The sequence below is a fragment of the Necator americanus genome, chromosome II (assembly GCF_031761385.1).
Source record: "Necator americanus strain Aroian chromosome II, whole genome shotgun sequence".
NCBI lineage: Eukaryota > Metazoa > Nematoda > Chromadorea > Rhabditida > Ancylostomatidae > Necator > Necator americanus.
Window position 1 is genome coordinate 21,990,677 of NC_087372.1, and position 27,211 is coordinate 22,017,887.

The window sequence follows — 27,211 nt, forward strand, 5'->3', positions numbered from 1 at the left end:
TTCCTGAATTTGCAGAAACACTTGTCATTAAATCCGGAAAAGTTTGCAAAAACACTTGTCATTAAATCCGGAAAAAGAACTGAAGTTTTGGTATGACACAACTATCGAACTGAATTGATTTAAAAAAGCAGAATTGAACGTAGTCCTTGTTTCGAGACGCAATCCATCATCCTTCTTTTTCGCTTCTTACAGTAGTTTTTCCTTCCGTGTAGAACATTCTTTATATACCACTTTGCCAATTTAGCACAAACGTGGCCTGGGTCCTAGAAATTAAACAGCTTTGACTCTTTTCCAAACGTGAGAAAGATGCTACCAGGCTTTTGCTCTTTTATATCAATGTTTCCATGTACGACGATCTGAACGCATTCGCTCTCAGAAACGGCAATGCGTTTCTTCGTTTCATATCGCAAGCGTTTATGCATCGATGAATGTGGGCTAGAAAAGAGGATAACTGCATGCCACTGTATATCATTCATATGGGGATCACTGCTTGGGCATATGCCACATACAACTATAAAAGAGTGGAGTCCTATGATATCTAAGATAGTTTCTAGCGATTCTAAGTTTTTTTCTGTAAGTTCGAAAAGCACATAGGAAGACTGTTGCTGCACAGTCTCCTAGTTTACGCAGAAAGCAGCAGTGGTTCTACTAAGCATTCTCGAATTTACTATGACAAATTGCGAGAAAGCAGAAATCTCGCCTGGTTGTCCACTTTCGAAAGATCTACTTGAGAATCCAGAAAACTGCATAAGATTCCTAAATGCAGGAAAACTGTGAAAACCTGATAAAAATTAGTCATCACTCAGCCGCGTTCCTTAGTTGAAAAAGGTGAGAATCCTTTTATCTTCGATCAGAACTAATCCGCAAAGAAACGGTTTTGGTTTTTCTCTCCTATAAACACAACTACATCAGTGGGATTCAGGCGATTCGAAACACTGAACGGCGTGACTTCACTGATCCGGGGGCGTGTTGCGCAAGTTCTCCACAAAACACATGGCGGGATATACCTAAAGAGAAACACGTGGGAATGATGAGTCACTGACGAAACAGAAAACGGTGGTGCACATTTTGCTTTATCATGGTCGGTTCGTCAGTATCAGGGGTGTGACAGTCAGATCCGAATTTGTTTCATATTTTCTTTTCCTAATAAACCCTCAAAAACAACATCAAATAAAACTGAATGATTCAGATATTGACGGCAGTTTACTGCAGCCAATCCCCTTTTTCAAACTATTGTCTACCGGAAATGCCTTATCCGTAGAAATAAGAGCTTTATTCCCGAATCTGGTTTACGAGCGTCTTGAATGTTTCTGTGAACTGAATCGATCATTGAACAGGTGCTTTTCAATAGCTTATCTGGTTCTAGAAACGGTCTGATATTTTTATGATACAACGGTCATCTATGTCGCGCAGTACCGTTCAAAATCTTTTTTTTTAATTGTAGAAACACTTTATCGAAAAGAAATGTTAATTATTGTCAAGATACCACAGCCATTTTAAAACTCTGAATCCTCTAGGCTAATTTGTCGTAAGTTTGGGATAGAAAAATCGCTAAAAGACGGAGAAGTCCCGTTCAGTGCACTATAATTTAGCCTTTCTGGTGGCTGTGGATCGTCAAAATCAATGGTTGGGAATTCTAGTTGTTGCTAAACTTGTGTGAAAAATTGTTACAAGAAAAAGTTTGACGGTCGCATTTCTGTCTAGTGATCATTTTGTAAATTGTCGTGACAGACTTTCCCTTTCTTTGACGAGCGCAAAACGATATAGCGCATAGTTTTGTGTCGGGGTAATGCTGATAAATTGCACTATTCTCACACCTGCCACGGCACGTTGCTGTAAAAATCCCTTGAAGTTCCCTACAGGGACCGGTAAACCGATGTGAGAGGCGGAGCGATGCTGCGCGTATAAAACCAGCCCGAGGCCGTTTCCGAGATATCGTCATGTATTCCTCCGATAGCAGCGACGAAAAGAAGCTATGGCATGAGGCTGAGAGCCTGCGCCGCATTGCCTTCTTTGGTATTTGCATCAGGTACTTTATACTATTATGCTTTTGTTTATTGGTTGAACATTAATGCTCCGTGCTCTGTTACTGTATGTTCTCGCATTTTGCAGTACCGTCGCCACTCTGACGGCAATCGTCGCTATTCCTTCTCTTTACAACTACATGCAGCACGTGCAATCTTCACTTCAAACCGAAGTCGATTTTTGTAAGCACCGAACAAATGGTCTTTTTGATCAGTACGAACGAATGCAAAGAGTGAAGGGAGTTCGAGGAGGAATTGTTAAGCGTCAGGCCGGATACGATTCCGGCGATGCTGGAGTTCAGTCAGACGCATCCGAACAAGCACCAACGTGCTGTAGCTGCAAGTCCGGGCTCGCTGGACCTCCCGGTCCACCTGGACTTGATGGACCAGATGGAAAAGATGGTCTTCCCGGTGCCAATGGAGAGCCCGGTGCAGATGCCGCACCTGATGCGGTGCCAACTGCCGATGATTTCTGCTTCGACTGTCCTGCTGGACCTCCCGGCCCACCTGGAAACCCAGGACCAAAAGGACCCAATGGCAACCCAGGAGCTGATGGTCAGCCAGGGCCTGATGGCCAACCAGGACAACCAGGTGCTCCTGGACCACAAGGACCTCCTGGAGCTGATGGACAACCCGGACAGCCTGGAGAACCAGGACCCCCAGGAATTGTTGAGGAAGTCCCCGTACCCGATGGTCCTGCTGGACCACCAGGACCTCCCGGACCTCCGGGTCCAGATGGTCAACCAGGAGCGCCTGGACAACCAGGACAAGATGGACCACAAGGACCCCCTGGCGACCCAGGTAGAGACGGAGCCCCTGGGAACCCTGGAGCTCCTGGTGAACAAGGTCCACTTGGAGAAACTGGAGCTGGAGGTGGCTGCGACCATTGTCCTCCTCCTCGTACAGCACCTGGATATTAATTCCAATGTTGCTAGTGCTTTCATGTATATTTTGTTATTCTCATGACCTCACGACTATTAAAAGGATGTAATGAATTTTCGTTCTCTCTTCTTTCGTTCACCTCGACCAAGACAATGACACATTTCGTAAAAACTCATGATAGTGTAGGGAAAGGTGGGTTCATAACTTCATAACTTTATTGAGCGGAGCGCCGCAGCCTATGAGGTCTTCCAAATCGGAACTTATCAGAGCAAGACAGTTTTGAAGCAGAATAAAATGAGTTGATCTGCTCCCATTTTGGAAAGGAAACTCCCTAGGATTTAATTGAGATCACAAACATATCTGGGAATGTTCGATCGTATGACTCAACGACGGCCCATGACAAGAGCGTAGCAACACATTTAGTGCTTGTGACATCCCATCCAGTTCGGTCATTTACCACCTTATAAATGCCCTAATCTCTAGCTTCAGCAAAACCCGTACCCATTCAAACTACGATGATCTAGTAGCAGAGCTATAAATAGGAATTACATGGACCTGTGGAATTCACTGTTGTTCTTGTTTGTATGCATACATGTGTGTGTGTTCATTTGTGTTTACGTGAGTATAGCTGTCTGGCTGCACGTATGTATGTCCATATGTACGTGTATATGTATGTATCTGAGTTTGTATGTATGTTTTAGTTAATCCATGTGTTTATGTGCAGAACTGTTCAACGTGCAGAGCTGGGACGTCGACGGACTCCCTGTAATGTCAACAAGGGGACAATTATTCCAAGAGAAAAATACTGATTCTCATGCAGAAACAGGTGCTAGGTTGAACGTTGGAAACGATGTTTTTCCGATGGAATTAGTCGCCTTCAACATCAACGCCGCAAACTTGAGGGTTTGAGCTTCGGCAGATCCACTGCCCGTCATTTCACCCAGCAAGTCTTCACAGTGAATACATGAAAAACATCGATTTACACTATATTTCTGTCCCATAATACCTTTTTTTGGCCATTTCGGATTTTTCTGACAAATCATCACTATTCCTGATCTTCTTCTGAAAGAAAGACTTTGAAAGTCATAAAATGTTGTTTTAATTCCGCAGTTTTTATTTCGGGCCAGGAGACCTGGATCTCCTTTCAGCACATCGCGAAACAGAAAACAGTGGTTAATTAGAAAAGAAACAGCATGGGTTCAATAAGAACTAAACCAGTTCCCATAAGAAATTCTCCTAAGCTGTAGACATTTCAATCAATCCGCTTGCCTTCAAATACTCGAAAAATGCATATGAGAAACATTGCAGCACGGGGTCAATTTGCCGGTGATCTCCCAGTTTCCAATGAAGACATATAATATATGTCTTACAAAATGGTTTGGGAAAATGTGTTGCAAAATGTGTGTTTAAGAGCGTATTATACCCAGTAAGACTTTTCTTCGCTTCCAAAATACTCACCGTAAGCCCCCAAAAAAGAAAACCTTGGTTTTCTTGAAATTACCTGAATTGTTGTGTTTTTGTTTCGAAGATTGTTTCAAAGTTCAGAAACACTGCTTGTGCTCTTAACATTTAACATCATAAGCAGAAGGTACTTTTAATGAAAGACTCTCTGAAGCTTGCAGGTTTTCGTATTCAAGAATGCTATTGAACGGTCGCAGTGTCATTTCTTTCTGAAGTCATTAAGCTATCCTCTCCGGAATCTGCGTCTCTGCAAAACATTTTCACCCAACTGACTTTGGATTGTCGGCACATGTATAAGATCGAATTGAGGAAATCTCTAAATTTGGATTCTAAGATGTGCACATTTAATTTCTGGATTTCTACTGTTGAAGAAATCAAGTCACCTCTCGTTAGTACTGGATTGCTGCATTTTCCAAAACTTCGTTAATCCTTACTTTATTCCTATGGGATAATGATCCAAGCATCCTGATCCAAGCACGGAAGTAAAGGCTGAAGTAAACACTCAAAAGCAGCATACCACGAAACTGACGTAGTGAGGGAAAAGGTAGAGATGGGATTGTAGACTGCGGGATCAGGGATGGTTCCATCCATCTCACACTAATCGTTGTAAGTCAACGGCGTCAGAGATTCCGTTTTTCACGACGATTTCATTTGCAGCGCGCCGCATCCGGCTACGCAGCGGTCGAAAGCCAGTGAGTTCTCGTCGACTGCCTACGCAAGTGAAACCAATGAATAGACCAGTAGTTGTTAAATTGTGTCACCTTTTTTCGCTGAGTTCATAGAGAGCGAGCGACGCTACATTTTGTACAGTACTGACTGAATGAATAGGTTGCTGATGGGACCAGAACGTACACATAGAGGAGCGAGCGTTCGTCGTAGGAACTAAAGCGGTTCCCGCGCCGTTTTTTTTTATGACGATTAGGGAGAGATTAGCGGAACCACCCCTGATCCCGCAATCTAAAATCCCATCTCCAGCTTTCCCCGAGGATTCCCTCACCACATCAGATTAGTGGTATAGTGCCTTCAAAGTAGCAATACTTAGAACAGCTAGAAATCGTCGTGGTCTACCATTCCATACAATTTGTTGCTCAGGAGACATTGCCAACCTCATTTCACATAGAAAGGCGTGTGCAGTATTTGAATTGACATTATAAAACACCAGTGAAGGGACCGAAAACTGTTAACATTTTACTTTTTAAAGGTGAACGTTGTCACATGAACCTCAACGCCCAACTCTTACAGGGATCTATGCCGCTAAGCGAAGCGCTTTCTCTGATGCGGATAGAAGGTTAAACGAGGGCCAAAAACAACCTTGTGCCTGCCCTGAGAAGCAGATAGATTTTGGAGACGGACCCTCTGTTTCTGCTGACCAAGATTCACACTATCTGCGCGTTGTATTACTGTTTTGATGTTTTATTGTATTTTGCAAATCTTTCCGGCCAAAAGACTGCAATTAAGCAACTGAGAGGTGCATAGGAGACGGCTTGGAGTGGAGGGAAACAAACTTCAGGTATCCACTACAAGAAGACACAAGGTCGACACCTGTCTTCATGAGGCTTTTGATTTGAGCTACTGTTCTGTCCCAAGGGAAACCAACATGTTCATGGAATCATTTGCAGTGCTCGCCCATCCCCTTTGCAGCAGTTGATTAATAATGGGACCTTCTTCAGTGTTTGAGCAAGGTTTTTTTGTGCACCAACTCCTCAAATAGCTCTCAGAATGGAGCAACCTCAGAGCTGTAAATGTCTACTTAATGGCGGGACGTCGATTCTATACTTTGTGTGGTTTGCTTGAAGTACCAGAGTTTCAAGTCCTTTGAAGATCGTACTTCAGGGTTGCTTCTTGACATTTCAGTTCTATTGGTATTTGTTCTAGCTTGCACTCAAGTTCTTGTGCATTAATCAGCAAAACACTGCCATTCTTCTCCAGTAGTTGTTAAATTGAGTTACAGTGTCACCTTTTTTCTTTGCTGAGTTCATTGAGAGCGAGCGACGCTACAATTTGTATAGTACTGACTAATATCTTCTCTTCTTATCTTGTGATATATTTTTGATCCGATTTTTGAAGACAGTTTGTTTTGAGGTTAGGAAAGGATCAAGGTGCATTGTTTGAGTAAGGAACCGGAACGGTTCCTTAAAGGTCTTTACTTCCTCTATGAGGAAAATGAGGATGTTGACGAGTGAGTGACGAGTCATCTTTTGCTTGACGTTTTTCAGGATAAACGGTGTATCCGCCGTGACGGCTGTCAAAGGCAGAGTTGGTAGAGGGCTGTCGCTGAAGTCGTAGCTGTAGGATGAAGCTTTCGATAATGATCACAAAAGCTATGAAGTTGAGGGCTCGCATTATATGCTTTTTTTCAGAATCAGATATGTTGTTCGGGATGTAAAGGTTTTACAAAAAATGCTTTGTTATTGTTTTATTGCTGTGCGAGCTAGAGCGGCTAAAAGGATCTTATCGCATGACTTATATGGAACACTTTTACCGCTAAGTTATATTTTGAGATCTTTCCGAAGGCTGAGTTCTGCGGAATTTTTTATATTAAATTTGTTTTGGAGTGGACGGTTTGCTGCTCTCCACTCTTTTTTCCTCTTTTTTTCTTCTTCTTTAGTCTTCTTTTATTGCCTCTCTGCAAAGCCTTGGACGCTCGGAGCTCGGACGTCAGTTCTTGGCTTGAAGTTCGTGCTGTTCCACGTTGGCGTATTAGCTCAAGGATTTCTGAAGACAGGCGTCGCTTGTTGATTTTAGAACTCTCAGTCTTCCTCGTGCAGTCGTGAAGGTGTTCAGGTGTTCAACCAGCCGATCGTACTCCTCGTCGATGTTGTTTATTGGGGAATATTCCCAAAAGCCGGGTAACGTTGCGAAGAGAACCCAGTTAAGTTAGTCCTGGGACTTTGCTTTCTGAACTTCGCGGCGTGAAGAAACATCTTCATCGGAGCAGGCTATGGTTTCGTATAGATCTTTGGTACAACAGCGGCATTCGTCAGGTAAAACTTTGTACTGACGATGATGTGATCAATTTCATTATGGAAGCCTTCATCGAGTAACTCCCACGTCTACCGTAGAGAGGAGGCTTCCAGAATTGCGAGTTCCCATGGATGGTCTTAGTCGTCATGATGAACTCGGAAAGCCTCTCTCCCTGCTCATTCAATTGAAGGCCGCGTATTACGATGCGGAGTTCTTCAGGCGTTCTTCTGGGACCAATTTCGGCGTTGAAATCACCAACAATGACCCTGTAGATGGTGTGGTCTTCTCTGTACAACTTTTTTGAGTCCATATAAAGAGCTATGGGGCGCGTGTGGCGCAGTCAGTTAGAGGTCCGTTGAAGCCACACGGTCGAGGGTTTGAATCTGCCCTAGTGCTCACCAAGCCTTTCATCCCTGCGGGGTCGATAAATTGGTACCAGACTTGTCTGGGAGGATAAAAACACTGACTTGATCATCGGCTGGCCCCCGCAAGTCATTGTAGAGGCTAACACGCGTTATAAAACCTCAACGAATACGAATTCCAGTAAAACGCGTTGGCGCATCCCAAGTGGATTGATACGCCAGTGGCTTTATCCTTTATAAAGAGCTTCGACTTCTTCTTCTTCGTAGCTTGATGTTGAAGCGTAAACGACAAGGATTGTCAAAGCTGGCGTTGGACCATATCTTCTCGTCCGCGGACGTCCGATTCGTGACGTAGGTTCTTTGAAGGTGTCGATGTTTTTTGTCATACTCGTGTTGACGAGAGCACCGACTCCTCTACTGTCTCATGTCCCTATGAACAGTTCTCCAGTTTCACAGACGGCGTTCAGTGGGTGGCATCGTCTCGTCTCGGTCAATCCCTACTTAAACTTCCAGGATTGCATCATCGAATCTTCAATGGCGGCATCCGATGCTAGCGTACGGGCGTTATAAGTACAAATAGTCATCCTAGTCCTTTTCCGTGGTCTATATGATTCTTGCAACCCAGTCACTTCCTAGCGCTCCCGCAGGCTTTCCTCGGGAATCAGGAAACTATTTCCTATTATTGTGACATGCGTAAAATTTTAAAACTCAGGTTGCAAGCCTCATGAAAGGTATCGAGCAACTACTACTCCGGAGTAGTAGTTGCTCGATACCTTTCATTTGCTGGCTTTCCTTCATCAGTCCGCATGTTTCGTGAAGTCGTTTGTTGGCGATGAAGTTCGGAACGACATTGTACTTCAGAGAAACTGGATGGATTGCTTTTCTGAGACGATCTTCTGTCTCAAAGAAAGGGCTTCTCTTACAAGTCGAACATAATTTGCTGGTGCATCTTCCATAATATTCGCTCTAATGCCAAGTCTAGGCTACAAGGGAAGTTCAGTAGGTTATTGCATCGGGAACTGAATCAAAAACAGCCTATAAGAGTAGTAGCACAACGATTCGGGCTTTTTTGGTTTTGTTTCCGGGTGTAATATCCTAGGGGATGATGACTTGTTCTGGATGAGGCATTTGAGAGGATATATTGCAAATGTTCTTCCTTTCCAGGCTCTGACGAAGGCGACAACGCCGAAACTTTAGCCGTAATAAATTTTGTTAACAATCTTGGCTGTTGCTTAAATTCGACTATCAACAAGTTGGAATCCGATGAGTTTTCGCAATGTATAGAAACTTGTTTCTTTTCTTTCTCATAACTCACTTCAACCGTGTCAATTTCTTTTTTACAAAGAAGGAAGGTATTCGGAATTAACACCTCGTGATGTGCCCAGTGAATTGGTTTCTATTATAGAATGTAAAGTGATTTCTTAAAAGCAACTCTCTATCAATTGTGTGCTCTTAATCTCTTGATTTTACTTCATTCTCATATCCAGAGTAGAGTTTAAAGAATTTCCAAAAGTTGAGGAGTTAATTTTTTTATTCTAGTTAAGAAACGCATTTCTTCCAGTTTTTCTTTGAAATCTTCCCCGTTTGGTGCTTCAGGTAACAGGTATGAATTGTAACATAAGTTTGTAGAGTTTTCGTTCAATAAAATAATTCATAACTGGCGATAACAACATCTGTAGTAACCCATTGAATAATTACTTCATCTCCATTAATTGTTTACGACCACAACAGGTCTCTATACCAATTTGTTGCTGCCATTTCAACACAAAAAAGTCCAGTTCAAAACTTCTGAGCGAAGAGTCGCCTACGACACCATCTCCATAAACAGCTTGTCTCTTACGCGGTCTTCTTTCCCATAGAATGGGAAGAGAAATAAGTGCCCCAAATGATTTTGATGCCCAGAAAATCTATTTGAGATCATTTTTAGGTATTTCAAGAAAACGATTACAACATGGAGCAAAAAACCTTTCTAAAATGGTTAAATATTAGGCTTATTATTTTTAAAAATCAAAACAGATGGTCTATTCAGTTTTCTCCGCCCTTTCGTTTTATAATCCTATCGCAACCAGAACGCATTTTCAGGCAACAAGGAATCTAAAAAGGGATATGAAGATTTATTGTTATTGTTTGATTTGTTGCATTCACGAAAACTTCACTCTGTGAAGGATAACAATCTGTGCGAGGAATTCCATTGCATCGTTTTATATTTCTTTCATTTAAGAAAACGTTCTCTGCAACTGTTATTAGAGGCCGATCCTCGCGAAACTTTGTTTTCCTTGAATTGAAGAATGATACCATGTGTAACACGTTTACCGTTGGACATGCATGTTTTCACCCAAATTTATGCTTAGCTTCTCAACATTTTTATATGGCGTAATGTTATCAAGTGATTAAAACTTCTACCCTTACCTCAATATCCTCCACCTCCTCCTTTAGTCGCGTAGTTGATTGTGCCAGAGTCACTGGAAATGAGAACAACGCGGAAGCAGTATTCACAGCAGAAGTTACCAAAAAACACAAATTCTTTAAGAGCTGGAGCAGCGGAAAGATTAGCTGCAGTTGCACTGGAATTGGTTGAATAAAACCCTACCTTCCTTGACATGCATAACAGAATATCACAACGAAGGAGGATTTTCGAGAACGACTGAACCACTCCGAAGGCTCCTGCACCAGCTGCTATTCTTAGCTAAGATTCAAAAATCTGGATTGTTTGTTGATTTAAATTGCATAATGGCAGCCTACAGAGTACAGATTCGCATTCGTTGAGTTATTCAAGTTGAGAATCTAATATGTAACAGATACCCAATGCAGCAATTTTACTTCAAAATGTTGTACTGGTGATAGGTTATCCTCCCGCCATTTCTCAAAGCCCTTTGAAGGCATCACTCCACGAATCTGAGGTGGTGCAGATTTCAGGTGGAGTATTCGTATAAGGGATTGCGCGCTCTCGTGCGGCGCCGCATCTTCCGGGCAATTTTTTACGGCAATTAGGAAGAAATGGGCAGAATCACCACCCTCTCCATAGTCTCCCATCCCGTGTACGAATACTCCACCTGAAATCTGCACCACCTCAGATTCGTGGGGTGTTGCCTTTAATGAGTGAGATTGGTCCCTGACGTTTAGCTTCTTTCCAGATATTCCTGAAGTGTATTCGAAAAAGTGCAGGAGTCAGGACAGAGAACTAGAGTAGTATAACTGATAGATGGAAATGTAGATAGTAAGCGGCAGGATTGACTGGTTAGGAATAAAATGGTAGGGTTAGCGCACCTCATTGCTGTGCAAGCAAATGATGAATGCTAAGTGCTAGGTCAGTTGAGCTGTGGCCCCTCCAGCGGAGATCCGTTGCTGTAGACGTTTTTGTGCAACATCTTTAGTAGCAGTACAGTACATATATTTTAACTGTCTTTCCTTTGCTTGTTAAGTGTTATGGCTTTCTTTATGTACTACTCAACATTATATACATGATTATTACAATTAGGTATGTGTATGTTAACACATACTTGATTGTAATGATGATGTACAATAATAATCATAACCGAGGTTTGAAACCGCCAGAGCAAGGTAAGCTTTTCATCCCGAATAATGCCCGAATCGCTTTTTCTCTATAACCCGCATCTGAGTGGTTGAAAAATGAAATTAGAAAAAGTCAAGAAGAACTGTTTCAAACTTTTTCGGAACGCCACCATCTTAATCTTTTTGTTTGTCTCGGTTAACACGCTGTGGGCTTGTTCATGTTTGCTTACACTTGCAATTAACTACTATTTGCTAGTTTCTGCGATGCATATTAAGGACAATCTAAGTTCTTTCTTTCAAACGAGAAGAAAAATGTTGATAAAATACGTATAGCAGACGACACCACATACTTTAGAACTATCAATCTACGATGGGGTGTAGCGCAGTGGTAAAGAAAGGTCCACTACTTCTACATGGTCGAAAGTTCGCAGCGGCCTTACGCTAACCAAGCCTCTCATCTCCGATGTCAATATGTAAGTAGGTATGTACCAACAATGTCTGAGAGGGTAAAACACCTGCCTGATCGCATGGCTTGCGTAATTCGTCGTCTAGGCTGCACACGTGCTCATAAACATCAAACGATTCTAACTAAAGCGTTGGCTCTTTCCAAAAGGATTGACTAAAGCAGAGAGCTTTTATCTCCTTAGTATCTTAAGAATATTGTACGCAGAGCAAAAACTGTGAAGCATTTAATACATTCGAATACATTAATACATTTTAATACATTCGAAAAGAGGATGCAAAATATACATATCTACCCATGTGAAAGTCGATAGAAAAGAAAAGAAAGTGACCTTCGATTCAAACGGATGTAGAAAATATGAGGTACTCCTACACAACCTTTGAATTTTTTCGTGGGAATTCGAGAAAAAGCTGAAGAGTTCTACATCTTTGTAGGTGTCGAAGAATACCGTTTCTCATTCAAGAAAACATTCATAGAGATTGTTGTCAGACTTGTGCTTCTCTGAAAACGAGGTGTTGTGGTTTTCAGAGAACGCTTTGCGAGTCGCCTTCATTTCAAGAACTTTTGCGCCAAACTATTGTCCGGTTGGGATGCGATTCAACTAATCGTTGTGCTAGGCTACTTCCTGTTGTCGTTTGATTGCATCGCTTCGAGCTTAGTCCGAACATCAATTTGCATACTGGACGTATGTGGCGAGAGCTCACTTCTCCTATGTTCTTCCTTGCATTGCACAATGTTGCTAGTAGTACCTTCCCCGAAATGTCCCTTTCCTACGTTTAAGTACGAAGACCGATTTTGAGCGATCAAAGTTTGGAATTCGTAACTTTGCTCAGAGACGTGTCGGACTTCTGCAGGTAACTTAGCTAGTTTCTTTTGATTATTAAGTTTTGTTTGAGTTGTACAGATGAACAAGAAGTGCAGGAAAAGCTGTCCCGTGACCCTCAACAATCACTCTCTCATTGCATGGCCAGATGGTCAAAGAGTTCTGCTTGTGATCGACTATGGACAGCCTACGCAGATATTTGTTTTCAATTTCTCATGCTGGATGATGCCCAAAAGTGAATACAAGTCGAGAGTGACGCTTCATTCTCACTCCGTAAGACAAATTTACGCCCTTTCAATATCAATTCAACCAAGGGCGCAGCGCGAAATTTTGGTATCCACCATCCAGTAGAAATCTCGTCCACAAATCTGACCTTTCACCACTACTGTCGGTTTACATAGCATATTGAGCAGATGTCACAGCCGAAATTTACGTAGAGCACATGCAAGAACTATATCGACCTTTAATACATTCGCTTAGCAACCGTATGGCGTTTCTAACCTGGACAATTGCCACAAATAGAATGGGAGCTAAGTGCGAAGCGCAAAGTTGCCGCCAACCTACTGTATTAGCGTTGCTCCAGCGTTGATTCGTCCGATCGCGTTGCACGAAGTATGAAAGTTGTACTGGAATCATGTGAAACAAGAAAGACTTACTTCTGGAGAGTAGGAAGTGATCGTGATGATGATGATGTAATGATCGTGTGGAAAACTGCTTCCTTGATTCTTTCATAGTACTTGTTTTTTAGTTGCCCTTTTCAGAAAACCTGCAGCCTTAATCAAGACTAACTTGTTTGTTTTTCGCAACAAAATAACATAGAATTCTCTTTAAACCGTTTTCGCGTTTGAATCGAGGCAGTAAGAATATAAGAGGGTGAAATAATCGCTGCGGGTTCCCTCTACCTTTCACTGTTCAAAGATTACAACTTTCTCCTGCATCCCCGTGAAACTACTGAATACAGAAGCCTTGTCGTCAGCTTGGTTGGTTTGCACCTTGTTTACGTTGGCTGAAAGGGGGAGGGTGGGGAACGCTGGTTCCCGACCGTATAGAAGCTGCTAATTGGGTTAGAACAGCAAGTGGACGGCAGCCAGGTGGTTGTCGCCGCTTTTGTGTTCCGACATTCAACAATTTAAGCTATTGTCTACTGCAGGGCACTGGTTTGTAATCTTCTCGGGAATAGGATTCATCATTACTTCTTATTGTGCTGCATTACGTTTTGTGTTTTCAGTCAGTTTACGCGAAACATTTTGCTCACCACCTCAGGAACTCATCTACCAAAATAAAGTACACGAAGAGTATCCATACAACTTGTAATGTTGGTGTTTGCCTTGAATCTTCAGACGTTTTTTCTGTCGAAAAAATTTTTCGTCTTTTGGGGACCTCTTAAGGACTTTCATTACCTGAATTAATGCGTAAACAGTCCGTATGTGTTGGAAATGGAAAGTCTGTGGAACAAACATTGGAAACGTAGAAACATGCTTTTTTCTGAATGAGATTAGGTGCTCATCCAAAGCTTACTCACGCACCGATTCTAGCAGTTGACGCCCGCCAACGCTACTTTTTGAGAAGTTCAACCGCAGATGCCTCCTGATTTCATTTGCAGTAGCAGTGCAGTGCTGGCCGCAAATAAAAATGCAAATGTCGTCAAATGCTTTTCTGCGTTCCTGCGCACTTGAATTCGTACAAATTGTAATCCTACCCCGTCGTCCTACCCCGGACTGCACATTAGATCCTTGTGAACCCTCATATTTCACCCTTTGAAGAAGCCCTGCTGCAAGTAATCCTCATCCTGTGTCGAGCAATGTTGGTGTTTCTCATGTTCTGTCTGATCTCACTACTGTGCTCCGTAGTTTGAATGGTAAATTTGTGAAGACGTTCCTTAGAGGTTAGACTATTGAATTTTTCATCTGATACCATGAAAAGTGCTTATTTGCAAGTCTATTTCTGCAGTTTTTGGATTGTAACAGCAATCAATATCGTCGAGATAGGAAAAAGACCATCTGAGAAAACTCTACTTCTCAATCTGAAACAAATCCTACTTCTTTATTAGAAAAAAAGAGGTTTTAACTGTCAGCTGCTAGCGGTTAGTTTATATGTATAGTCCTTGAAGTATGTTAGTTTTTAAAAAAAAATGGGACAGCTAGAGTTAGAGTTGCTTCAGCGGTAGTCGATAGAGGAACCTTCTGGTTTCTTACACGTATGAAAATTACGTTTGCCATTCCTTGCTAAAAACTAAAACCGATTATTATCTGCTTCCTCTATCTTTTAGTGGGAGCTTATCAACGTCAGGCTTTTCTTAATTGGCTTTATTATTCTTATGAGTTTCAGCGTTTTTTGAACTGCAGAACACTGATATTTCTCCGTCTTCGGAATTTAGCTACGTACTTACGTACATATGTAGTGCTTCACACCTCCTGTGGAACATCGCTTCAGTTACCACAAATGAGCTCAAATTTAATTTCGAGTGTAATGATCACAATTTTTTGTTCTTCTAGCCGATCATGTATCTTCATAACTTAGGAAGATCATGTTCTTGACTATACTCCAGTCCTATCCAGACAACCAAACGAAGAATCTCGACGGATTGTTCTGGAAATTACTTTCGTTCTCAGCTAGATGCTGCACAACGAACACTCGAAATGATTCCTGCAATAACAATGAGTAAGAATCATTGGAAAATGGCGCGTGAGTGACGGGAAAGGGTAGTAATTTGACATCTGAACTTGAGAATTGCTTGCTCATTTCATAACGTATATTTACCCTTCCTCTGTATTTCATAAGTACTGAGTGTCCTTGTAGTATTAGTGGCATCAGAAATGGCAGGCATGGATGGCTGAAAACGGTTGAGGCGAACAACTCCGTGGGGAATCTGCATGAACGGCGTTGATGTGCCATCATGATAGCACATTCGAGTGGCGTCAATTCTGCAGGACAGTTCACTCGGGAAGATTGACTTATCTCATCACTTATCTTGAAATCGCACTCTACCAAGCACCGCACTTGGTCGCAGTGCAAAACTCAGCACTTCTGGCACTTCCTTGCTCATCTCATCTGGACAGAAGACTGTTAGCCGCCAATGGCGAGGACATCAAGGTAACAGTTGTCCTGAAACACATATTTTACTTCCGAAATGGTTTTCTTTTATTCTCCCTCCAATTCCCGCTCTTTTCTCAGTTCGACACTAACGTGTTCCTCATTCTCTTTTTACAATGTGGCGCGTAAGACACAGAAGTTCAGTTGTAAGTAATAACACATCTTTGTGGATGTTGCGTAACGGTGACATATGCATTCCATTAAACGATCCAGCGCGATCATATCCTGCGATTTATGGGCTCCGGCGCCGGTCATCCGTACAAATCGTGCGACATATTGAAACGTTCTCCACATCTGCCATCGGAATTGTTTAATTACGTGATCTATGTGGAAAGGAAAGACTTTTGGCACCCACTGTAAAGCTAGGGGCAAATTCGTGTGTTCTGACAGTTACGACCCAACAGGGATCATGCCACTGCCACAGCCAGCATAAAATTCCGTCTATCTAATCATTTGAGCTTTCAAATTTGTTCTAGATTCCATGTCTCCCGAACGAAAAACAATTTATTTGAACTCCGTTTACGTGCAATCATTTTCACAGAAGTTTCTCGTTTACCGCTAGGAAATTGGACTTTGAGAATATCTCCCAAAAGAATGTATTTATGAGCTAACTTTCCCATTAACTAAAGTAACGAATTTTTCAGAGGTGTCCATGCAGATGTACTTCGCTGAAAGCAGAGGGGTTTCAAATGCACGTGCGGGTGCTGCTTAAGAGCAGAATTTAAACAGGTCATTGTATGATAACTCTCACGACTCGTGAAAGCTCTGATTTGTCATTGCAGTGCAGAAATGAGTGCACCATCGCTGCCTTCCTTAGCGGAAAATTTTGGCGAACTTCGGACCGAAACGACCCTACATTTTGGAAGCAGCGTTTTTTGAGATATTTCTGAGATCGAGTTCTTCCGGTATTAAGTTTCATTCAAGAAATTGTTTGCAGGTGTTAAGAGCAAAGCCGCGAAACGTCTTCAGTTCTAGGAAAGAGAAATTCCAGTAGCTTTGACAAGCGTTTAGTTGGGACACGACCCCACGCCCCTCCCCCCAAAAGCAACCAACTCCTCCCCCATTTCATTCCCTCTTATATGGTCTCTTATACAGCTCATGAAGCGGTTGAAAATTAAAGGTAACAAGAAGATTTTAAAAAATTGAATAAAAAGTCAATAAATTGAATAGAAAATGATGGCACAATGAACAATAAGTGAAATAAACATGAACAAATAAAAGCGAGTTCAGAGCATTTATGCCCAGCAACTTGTGCAGCCTATTTTGCACTAATTTAACCCTCTTTTCCATGTAGATGTCTTTTTTTGCTCTGGTTTTTTTTTGCGGCGCCGCTCACTCACGCGAAGAGATCGCTTTTAACGAGTGTACATTATTAGTGTTTATTAGAATAACTAATATTATCAGTTATTCTAATAATATTAGTTATTCTAATAAATCGGTGTACTAGAATCATTATATTGAACTGACCGTAACCGAGGAGTGCCGTAGCAATTAGAGTCTATGAGGGGAATGAAATTTGCCTCACGGTCTCTTAGTGCTCAACACGAATTCATCTCTGGCTAGTTCGATTTCTTTTTTATAATTTGATTATGCAAAAACTTGTAATTGTTGGCTTCTGTAGCTATGATAGTAAGTTAATTTTTCAAAAGAATCAAAATTCTCGGGTAATTACATGGCATTTCGAAGAATTTATTTTCTTTAATATCCCCTCAATTTTTATTGACTGATTTATAATATGATGAATGAAGATAAGATATCCAAGATATCTGCTTAGCTATTCAATGGTTTGCCCTCACATTGACAGCTGACTGTAAACACCTGAAACGATTTCGTACGATTTGAGCTAGCAAAGCGAATGGGACATAATCAAGCGTAGTGTAGAGCAGCAGAATGCCAACTCGTCCGCCATGAGGATCGGCCCAAGGAGCACACTAGATTCATTGTCAGATGTATAAAGAACACTTCATTATCAGATCTATAAAGAACATCTTTTTCACTTTGTAGCTTGTGTGCCCACATCTAAGCTAAACCACATTTGCTGCACAGGTTTCGAGTTCTCCTCGATGATTTATTCAAATTCTAGACGATTTTGTTCCAAAGAACTATCGAAAATGACTTCCTGTGATCCCTCTTGAGAAAATCCCAACGTACTTTTAACCCTGTTCAGGAACAGACATCCGCTTACCCAGAGATAGGGATTAGGGACGTAAAAGCGGGTTAAGTGGATTCCATTACTTGTATGTGAAACGTGAAACGTTCCTTTGGCAGGGTAGAGAAGAGTATGTAGTCTCAATTCTACTGCTTCTTACGCGATTTCGTCAAGTCTTTGTGCGCAAGGAGTTGGGTCACTCGATACTCTGAAGCCTTTGGTGCTCTTCGGACCTCATTTTTAAAAGGAGTCTGTGAAACTGTCTGGCCTTTCCTTTAGAATTTGGTTCGGAAAAGTTAAGTGTAGGATAATGGGACAACGCTTTCTGATTTCACAAAGACAAGATTTGACTTTTTATTTTGATATTTGAGTCATTCTCCTTGTAATGAGATATTTCTCTGTTTTTTGGCTCCTTTACCTTTGCGGCATTTCTAGGATTTTTTAAAACAAAGAATTCTGAAATGTGGCAATGGTTGGAATCAAAACCCCGTTTCCGAAGGAGTTCTACTTATAGTTGAGCGCTCGGAAATGAACTTACTAGCTGCAGTCATTGAAGAATGACTGGAATGTATTATGCGAAAAAAATGCGAAAAAGTACGAGTTCCTTTTTGAAGATATTTATGCTGACCTTAAGCTTAACACTGACTAGTTGATGGTCGTCATGATTACGAAGCGTACTCGTGAGGAGGAAAAATTATCTAATTAAGCGTAGGGAATGAAACCCGACCACGTAGGTCCGCGGAAGCTCGAATTTCGTGAGCCTCGTTACCGCTGGTCAATTCGTTGCCGGTACTGTACGTGAGCGGTGCTCCAAAGACATCATAGTCAGCTGTTTTATAGCCTCGCACCAATCTGCCGAGTCGTCGAGGAGGCTTTGATTGACCGCGGAGAACCGTCGTTCGCCCGCTGACGACACTAAAACTTGCCATCAGCCTTTTTTGCCACTTCTTCTCTTATTGTTGATCTGTTCAGATCTTTCATAAACTTTTTTTTTGATAAGGAGACCGTAGAATGGGCTCGACACCTTTATGTATGTCTGCTATCCGATAGAGATTTGTGCTTTCTATTATTAGATGAGTCCTTCACTCTTGTAAAAGCAAACTTTTTATTTTTATTTGTTTTCAATGTTCAGAGCTTGAAAAACATTGTCATCACAATGTCCTCCTAGGCTCCTAGAGGCAAACTTGAACTCTCATGACAAGAAAGCAGCTCGCCAGCTGTAAAGTCTGCTTGCTGTCATGAATGACTTAGGAAGAATGCTGGAACTTCTACACGGTGAATCGTCGCTCTCACGGCCACAGACCAACCACCAGAAATGCTCTTTGTTATGAATCGCAGCACGCCGTAATTGCTTAAGCGGAGATCCGTCACTTCCCATATGTGAAGGTCGCTAACAGATACTGGAAGTGAAGCGTTTCATGCTTGTGTCCTCCATCGTTCACATCTAGAGTAGACCATTTCGATTGAAATTATGTTTTTTTCCAACATTGCAGATGCCTTCGCTCTGTTTTCGCGGCTAGGGAAGGAGATTCGTTGGGCGCTGCTCAATCGACTACGACGTTTGCAGACTTGTAATCCTTAATGACGAATGTTTCGCAGTTATGGAGCATCCTGCCGTTTCGCAGCTGCGAAGAGCTCCTGAAACTCTAAACCTCGTCGATAACGGGTCGGATGTCACTGCGGAGGATTATGGCTGACCTCAGCGCATATAATGAAGAAATCAAACCTAAAACACAGCAGACTCTTCAATAAACCAATGCATTATCTTCCCTCTTTAAATATCCCTCTTTTTCTTCCCGAATATTTCTGGAATCCACGTTGCGTCTCATTTAAAGGCATCACCCCACGAATCTGAGGTGGCATGGATTTCAGGTGGAGTATTCGTATACGAGATCGTAGATTATGGAGAGAATGGTGATTACGTCCATTCCTTCCTAATTGCCGTAAAAAACGGCTCGGACGATATGGCTTCGCGCGTTCTGTAACGATTTAAGCCCTTTTTCAACAACGAGTTCGATTGGAGCGCGCCAGCCCTGTGCACGCGCCGTAACTTCCTTACCGTTTTTTGCGGCAATTAGGAAGAAATGAACGGAATCACCCCCTCTCCATAATCTACTATCCCGTATGAGAATACTCCACCTGAAACCCGTTCTACCTCGGATTCGTGGGGTAACGCCTTTAAAACTCGCATTTGGCTCAATAGAACACACTTGTGAAGTGACCTGTTTTGATTTTTGTTTATATTTTGTTTGTTTATATTTCCGTCACGCAAATGGATAGTTAGAGTAGGCGTTTGACGTGGAAGAGCCGTGTATGTACTCGCGACTACTTGTTATGGATAATTCTTAATTTGATTCAGAAAGTCTGCGTGAAAGTGCAAAGAGTCTCCCCCATTTTCCATAGTCACCTGCGTCGCCCACAAAAGTTTTTGTCGATCTAGTAAGGATTGAAATATCCTTACTGGATTGTCGAAAACCTGCTATTAGGAAATACTGTCGAAATCTGAGTGTTATAGAAGTCTATTTGATTGTCTTGAAATCTAGTCCTTTATTATCTTTTCTATTATTATACCATTGAAAAAAGTCATTAAGACAAAAGGGAAGAAAGTTGGACACCATGATTCTGGTGTTTCTTTGATCGTTCTCAGAGATTATAGTAGTGAACGTCTAATTTTAAACATTCTGAGCCTCATCTAAAATATCGTAAATATTGAATAACCAATGAGAGGAAAGCTTATAGTTCTGTCCCACTTCTAAGGGTTGACTGTAGAATGCCATCATAGAAAAAAAGATGAAAGCTCTAAGTCTTTCAACGAATCTTCAAATGACAGCCTTTATCTTAGACTCTTTTTTTGTCATATACACTTGCTTATAGTTCATTTTTTCCTCAGTCATTTCGGGATTAGGCAGCGTATATATCTTCGAACAGGAAAGTGCAGCTGAAGTGTATTTTTCCCAACGAATTCCTCACAAAGCTTTCAGAAATAATCGATCCTTCATTTTCCAAGAAGAAGTGTTCCAAACTTACGAGTTTTTCCAAACATTGAAATCAACAGAAGATTGCGGAACGATACGCCCAACTGATTAGTATTTGAATACCTACTAACTTGAAAACACCATTACGGAAGGATAAAGAGCTAATTGTTTCAGAGAGTTTCATGAGAGATCTGTAAGGGAATTCGTACAATCGAGATGCATTCTCCTTTTTCCAGGACACAATGACTAATCCAAGTGGCTAAAATTAAATCGGCATAAAAACCGAGGACACTTTTAGAGAAAGAAATGCTCTTTCAAATAACCCACTACGTAACGCTGGACTCTTTCCTTGCACGAGTTTAAATTTAAAAACTTATGCTTCTAATTAATACAATAACGATAATAATCTTATTATTATTTTATCATTATTATCTTATTATAATCTCAAGCTCCCTAACTTCAACGATTTGGCCGCAAGCTCTATGGCTGAGGACATCAACCCTCCATTTTTACCTCACTGGCGATGGGAAGACCACAATCCCGCCAAACAACAGCACGTCAGATGGTTGATCCCTGTCAGTCGCGCTCCGTCGCCCCATTCTGCGAGAGTCGCGAGATCGACCGTTTTGCCATTGTCAGTGGTTGCTTTCTGGTTTGCTCGATTCAGAAGCACATGCACACATACGATGAAACCCCCGTTATTCGCTCTGCGGGCATGAGTGCAGTGCTTTCGGTCCACTTATGTACGTGGCTTTCACTTGGATTTCATTCATCCGTTTTGAAACTTAAATAAACTGTGAGATTGTGCGATAATCTCAACTTTCTCGTGGTTGCATACCAAAAATTCCTCGATAGTATTGAGCAAAGCGCAAAGAAGGAGCAACTGGTAGTCAGAATCATACTGAATCTATAACGAAGAGATCAAATTCAATCAATCGATCCGCCGGGTTGTCATTCAAGTCAGTAGTGTGATAACAATGAAACTTCAGTGCCAATGCAAGTTTTAGAATGAAAAATGAAAACAGACAGCGGTTTTCACGTCTTGCATCCCAACATGAAACTACCTTCCCGAAAGTTTGAAAACTAAGTCTTTTTTGTTTCTAAAATTTATTTCAACCATTTCAACATCATGAAAAAGAATGTCTAAATAGAATAGATGAATCTGGGCGTTCTTTGTGTTCAGGCGGTAACAACTCTATTCAGGGATGTGTTTATTAGGCCATCGCGGCTGACCACACGCACATCCTATCCTATCCAAACAATCTGCTACTGATCTGGCACTCTACGGTCAGAATGTCCCCGATGATTTCTGGGCTCTAGGAATAGAGTGCTGTAAATACATAAACTCTTCATAATATACTTGGCCGTTTTCTTTTGTTTCCTGAATGATAGAAAGCTAAATATGAAGGCTTCTGAGATAATTTTAAGAGATGAAAAAAACGTCTAGAGCATACTTCAGAACTTCAGAACTTTTGTGTATTTCAGAAATCATGTGATCGACTTCCCTCTGATTTTTTTTAATCTCTTGAGTAATCTACTTACGCTTGGTGTCTGTTATGGAGAATCTAGAAAAAAGCGGATAATTTTGTGAGAAGTTTCTTTTATAACATTAGCGCATCAAGCTGTTTCCTTTTGGAACTTTTAATGGGTGATGCCAATTTCAAACAGCGCCTTACTTTAGCAGATTTTTTTCGATCGACGGCCGACGTCGTCGCATCATCGCCAAGGCGTGTCGTTCGAGAACAGAACCCTACCCAACCTTCTTGTCTACAAATTAAACAGAGTCCATCAATTCGTCACTGTTCCATAACTTGTGAGCTTGGCGTGAACAGCACGTAACCGAAGTACCTCAGGTTACGAACGTCCGGCAGTTCACCGCTCCAAAACGGAGAGTTGTTGCCAAAGATTGCGCGCCCGCTCCAGATTTCTTACTTGTTTCGGCTGGTCGTTGGCGGTGTACTGGACGACGGCACCTTTCTGCTAAATCTGGGTTTCTTCAGCCATATGACTGTGCCAGTTATATAGCCCCTATGGGTCCAGTGCCGCAATCAAGCGTCTCGTGCATTTGATGCAAGCAGGGCCATCGCGAGCAGGTAGCAGACTCAGACTCGTATACGGGGTACTTTTCAACGGAATAAAAATGAGATGCAGCCACTTTAGCTAAAAATTTTCATTCAAAAATCTTGATGTTTGCCTCCACTCCTCTTGTTTTCGAGCATTGCTGATGAGCAGCGTAGTTCTCAGCACAAGCACTTTTCCTCTTTTTTTGAGTGTCCAACGTCTTTCTTCTCGTCTCCATTGTTTCTCAAGCTGTATCTTTTGTTCAAAGAAATCTAGGATTATTCTTGTTTTTCGGCCAGCTAGAGAGGGCGCCTATGTCCTCGCGCAGCACTATACGACGGATCGCTGCATAGCTTGAGGCACGGCGATGATTCTTAATTGCGGGGCAATCAATTTTGAAATGCGAGTTTAGGCTGGAGTTGAAGCGGAGGGCAATTTTCACAACAGAGTTACCATTCGTGAGCATGAAATACAACTTCAAGTGCTCATTCCCTATAGACCCATTAGGAAAGTTTGGTTTCTTCGGAGCAGTTCAGAAGACGAATTCCCTTCGACTCCGACCTTAGCTGTCCTCTTTGCTTATGGAGAGGCTCAGATGGTGAGGATTATTGTAATCCGCAAAGATTACGGGGTAACGAGTGCCCGTTCGGGCGTTGTTCGCAATGTTTCTTTTTTCTTGAACGCACATCCAAATGACATTTGTATTCATGGCGTTTTGCAGGCTCTCCCATGTCAGTTGTTGGTCACAGTGGATATTTCGTTGGTAACATGCTCTTTTCGTCCAAATTGCGTATTTCGCCGGTTTTTTAAGGAGAGTACCCGTTGCCTTTGGTCCAGCTATGATGTCAAAACAGAATTATCGTTATCAATCAAGAGAATATGTGTAATATTTTGATATTAAACAATAGTGAGTTACGCTTGACGCGACGGCTTGTCATTCGACTACAAATGAATTGGTCGGCACAAGTGACGGGCCTTCAACAGCCGTCCCCGTTTCTCCTCCGTGTTTTCTGTCCACACCAATTCTCCCATCTCACGGACAACTTCCTCGCCTTACAAACAAGTGCGACTTTTTGCCGTCGCTCCTGTCGCTTTTTCGATGTGCAATCGTGTTCGTCGATTCCAGGCTCACTGATCGCTTTCACCGTTTCTTAAGTGGGTTTTCTCTTACTTTCGTTTTGGAAAGCCATTGATGTTTCTTGTCATCCCTACACAATGTTATATTTCTGTTTGATTGACGCCCGGCTTTCCTCCCGATGATTCATCTCAAGCCGTGGCTTCCGGGGATTTTTGTGTCACTCCTTCACAGGTGCTACTCTAGATTTTTGCTTAAGAGCAGTTGAATGGCATTTCTGTTTCCAATTCCATCTCTGGGCTGTTTTTGGGCGACAATCACGTGATTGTCGCTCTTCATATGTAGCTCCGAATCCCTGGTCTCTTTATTTTTTAGTTTACTGGTCCTTTTCGTAAAGCGGTTCTTTCTAAACCCATCTAACTTGCGCGATTAAAGATCAGTAACGTGATTCATTCGTTTTCATATTTATATTTAAATCATACATATTATATATGTTTTATTCGGTTTTTATTCGTCGAATCTTCATACGTAGAAGCAAAAATTTTGGGCACTTTCAGATTGGCATGAAATCTCAGCAGCTTGTTGGCGGATTCTTTTGACCGTGGGGACTTCTCTTCCTGCTTTTTTTCGATTTTTTAAAAAAAGATTTTCAAAGCTTTAAAGCTTTCTACACAATCATGTTGCTCTGCCAAGCGCTTGCAAATAGTCATGCATCCTTCTCCATGCATAATTTAATCTTCTTCAGTTTTTTTTTTACTTTTGCTCTCTGTTTTCGTTAGATGTTCTGTTAGAGGATATTTTCCACTTGTTTTCCACTTATCTCAGCTAGAGTTTTAAAGCCACAGTTGAAGTTCCTTCTATACATTGACTATGCTCGCACTAATATGCTGCGGCAACCGCTCGCCTCTCTTTTTCAAACGTTTCCGTTCAAACTAGGCCAATAGATGAGTATACGCGTCATACTTCTCTTATATCAAGGTTTACACCAGCTACCCGCTGCGTTCTCGAGAACAAATGCAAACAATTTCATTCGGAAAGGCGTCAAGAGAAGTGTTTTGTGTTTCTTTAGACAAATATCAGTTCCACAAAAAGAGCGTCAAGCATGCATGACCGTACCGCAATCCTTTCGCTGACTTAGACTTTGGCAAACGACTTCCAAATATCGTGTCCTGTGGGGGATTTTGGGCGTTTTCAGAAGAGGATTCAAATGGAAGCATCTTGTTTTATCTTAGTTATCATTTTCAGTTAAGGGCAGCACTTGAAAATAAATAAACAAGAGAAACAAACCCTAGTCTTACTTCTGCAAATTCTGACAGCTTGGGTCAACTTAAGCCAAATCTCTGAAGATTTACTATACTTCCAAAGGACCGCATCAAGGAGGGGAATCAAGATGATCGAAGTGGGACTAAGGGTATGGACGAGTTCCCTGTAGTAGTTTTCACCTCTTGGCAGCACACGTGCACGTGAATTTACATATGCCGTCATGCGACCTATTCACGTCACGTACGAACGCGCACGTGCAACTCGTACCTTTTGTTAATCGAACGTAGATTTCTTAGCAAGATCACATTATTGAAGGAGTGTTGAGCACATCCTCGTAGACCAATAATAGTACACAAGAATCGTTCCATCACTAACGATACTTTGAAGATAAAAGGAACCACAAAGTGGTCATTGTTCAAACTTTTGCCATCTTCTCAAATTACGAGGTCAGTTTTTAGGTCACATGAAAACTCTGATTATATGTTGTGCAGGCAGATTCTGATTATTTCTGCTTAATTAATTCAATTCTAGATTTATGTAATAAGATGCTCCCTGTTTTTTTTTCTCCTATTTTTTCCGATTTTGGAAATGGTAGGTGTTTGAGAGCATTTTTAGCAAATCCTCCTTTGTTCCAACTTCTCACCTGTTATAAGAAGTGACAATTTCTCAGAAATAACTAGTCAGTAGGGAGAAAGTCGCACTGGTGAAAGTAAAAATTTTCGTGATGAAATCGTTCAGTTCTAGAGATCTGTGGAATGTTGCGAATAATAACAGAGGACTACGCGTTCCGTCAACAACACTTTAGAAAATATCCAAACATTATTAGAAGACAGCATCTAGAGCTCATTTCAATCTAGAATTCCAATACCGACTTCTTATTTGGTGTGTTCGGTTTTATCTTATTTTGTTAGCTTCAGAGCTTTCACGGATAGCTTCTTTAGGGAGAAAGGGTTCAGAGGAGCAAATCCGCTGAGTGTTTTTTACTAGCATTTTGTGGGTGAAAACTCTGCCCTGCCGAGATTCCTGCTGATATTTGCTCTTCAGAAAAGACACATCATCGTGACCTGCTTCAATCAACAAAACTAGGTACCTATCAAAATGGGCATTGGGGTTGGTATCATCCGTATACTCTTGGTTAAACAACACTGAATATTATACTTCCGTGAATTTCTAGCTGGCCATTGGGTCCAAGCGTGTCTGATATATACAATCCACGTCTGTGCAAAAAATTAGTCTTTTTCTAATGGATCATTTCCAACCGGTCTTCTAATACAACCAGTTTGATCTTTTTATGCGAACTTCTCATTCTTCATGATTAAAGCCTCTTTTATGAAAGATTTGAACCTACTACAACATCGTGCGTCGTTCCAGCATCCTTAATCCTATGTTTCGATTATCGTTGAATTTGTTTGTTCCATTTCGCACTCTTTGGAACGATCTATACAAGTTATGTTGAAAATGTAATGCTCCCAATGTTTCCTTTCCCTTTACCACTTATCTAAATAGGGCGGCTGTAGTGTAGCGGCTAGAGGCTCCGCTGCCTGCACGATTGATCGGAGGTTCGAATCCGCACTAGTGCTCGCCAAGCCCTTCATCCCTCCGAGATCGATAAACTGATACCAGACTTGTCCAGGAGGATAAAAACACTGACTTGACACAGCCCCTGCAAATCATTGTATGGGCCAATTACACGTTCGAGAACCTCGAACGACTCTGAACTGAAGTGAATGTGGGGGGCGCATCCCAAGCGGATTGATTAACGCCAGACACTTCATCCTTTTACTTTACCACTCTTTCCTTGGGTTTCCTCTTACCTCAGAGCCGGTAGAAGGCAAAACAAAGGTGAAGCACAAATTTGATCAAAATTCGGAAAGAATGGAAGAATCAAGGATAGTTGCATGCTAGCAGAAATTCATTTGTTGGATGTGGAATAGGCTTTATAATTGCCATTACATTTATGAATCGATTCGGGAAAAATAAAATATATTATATCCTATGAATTCCAACGTGCAAATTTTTGTGTAAAAGCGACTTCACAAATGTTCGGTCATTCTTTTTCATTTTCAGAAATTAAAGTTAAAGGGGAGGTTTTTAAATAGAGGC

At 41.6% G+C, this 27,211-nt stretch overlaps 2 protein-coding genes across 2 annotated transcripts; one reads left to right on the forward strand and one right to left on the reverse strand.

Moving 5' to 3' along the window:
* Positions 1 to 2,071: 2,071 nt before the first annotated feature.
* RB195_018992 (uncharacterized protein) lies at positions 2,072 to 2,944 on the forward strand (the record flags this gene model as incomplete). The annotated part of the gene is made up of 1 exon (XM_013448209.2): positions 2,072 to 2,944. The coding sequence occupies one exon, from the start codon at positions 2,072 to 2,074 to the stop codon at positions 2,942 to 2,944; it is 873 nt and encodes a 290-aa protein (XP_013303663.2).
* Positions 2,945 to 18,432: 15,488 nt separating this feature from the next.
* RB195_018993 (uncharacterized protein) lies at positions 18,433 to 18,663 on the reverse strand (the record flags this gene model as incomplete). Its single annotated transcript, XM_064186648.1, has 1 exon — positions 18,433 to 18,663. One exon carries the CDS (start codon positions 18,661 to 18,663, stop codon positions 18,433 to 18,435), a length of 231 nt encoding a protein of 76 aa, XP_064042529.1.
* Positions 18,664 to 27,211: the final 8,548 nt, after the last annotated feature.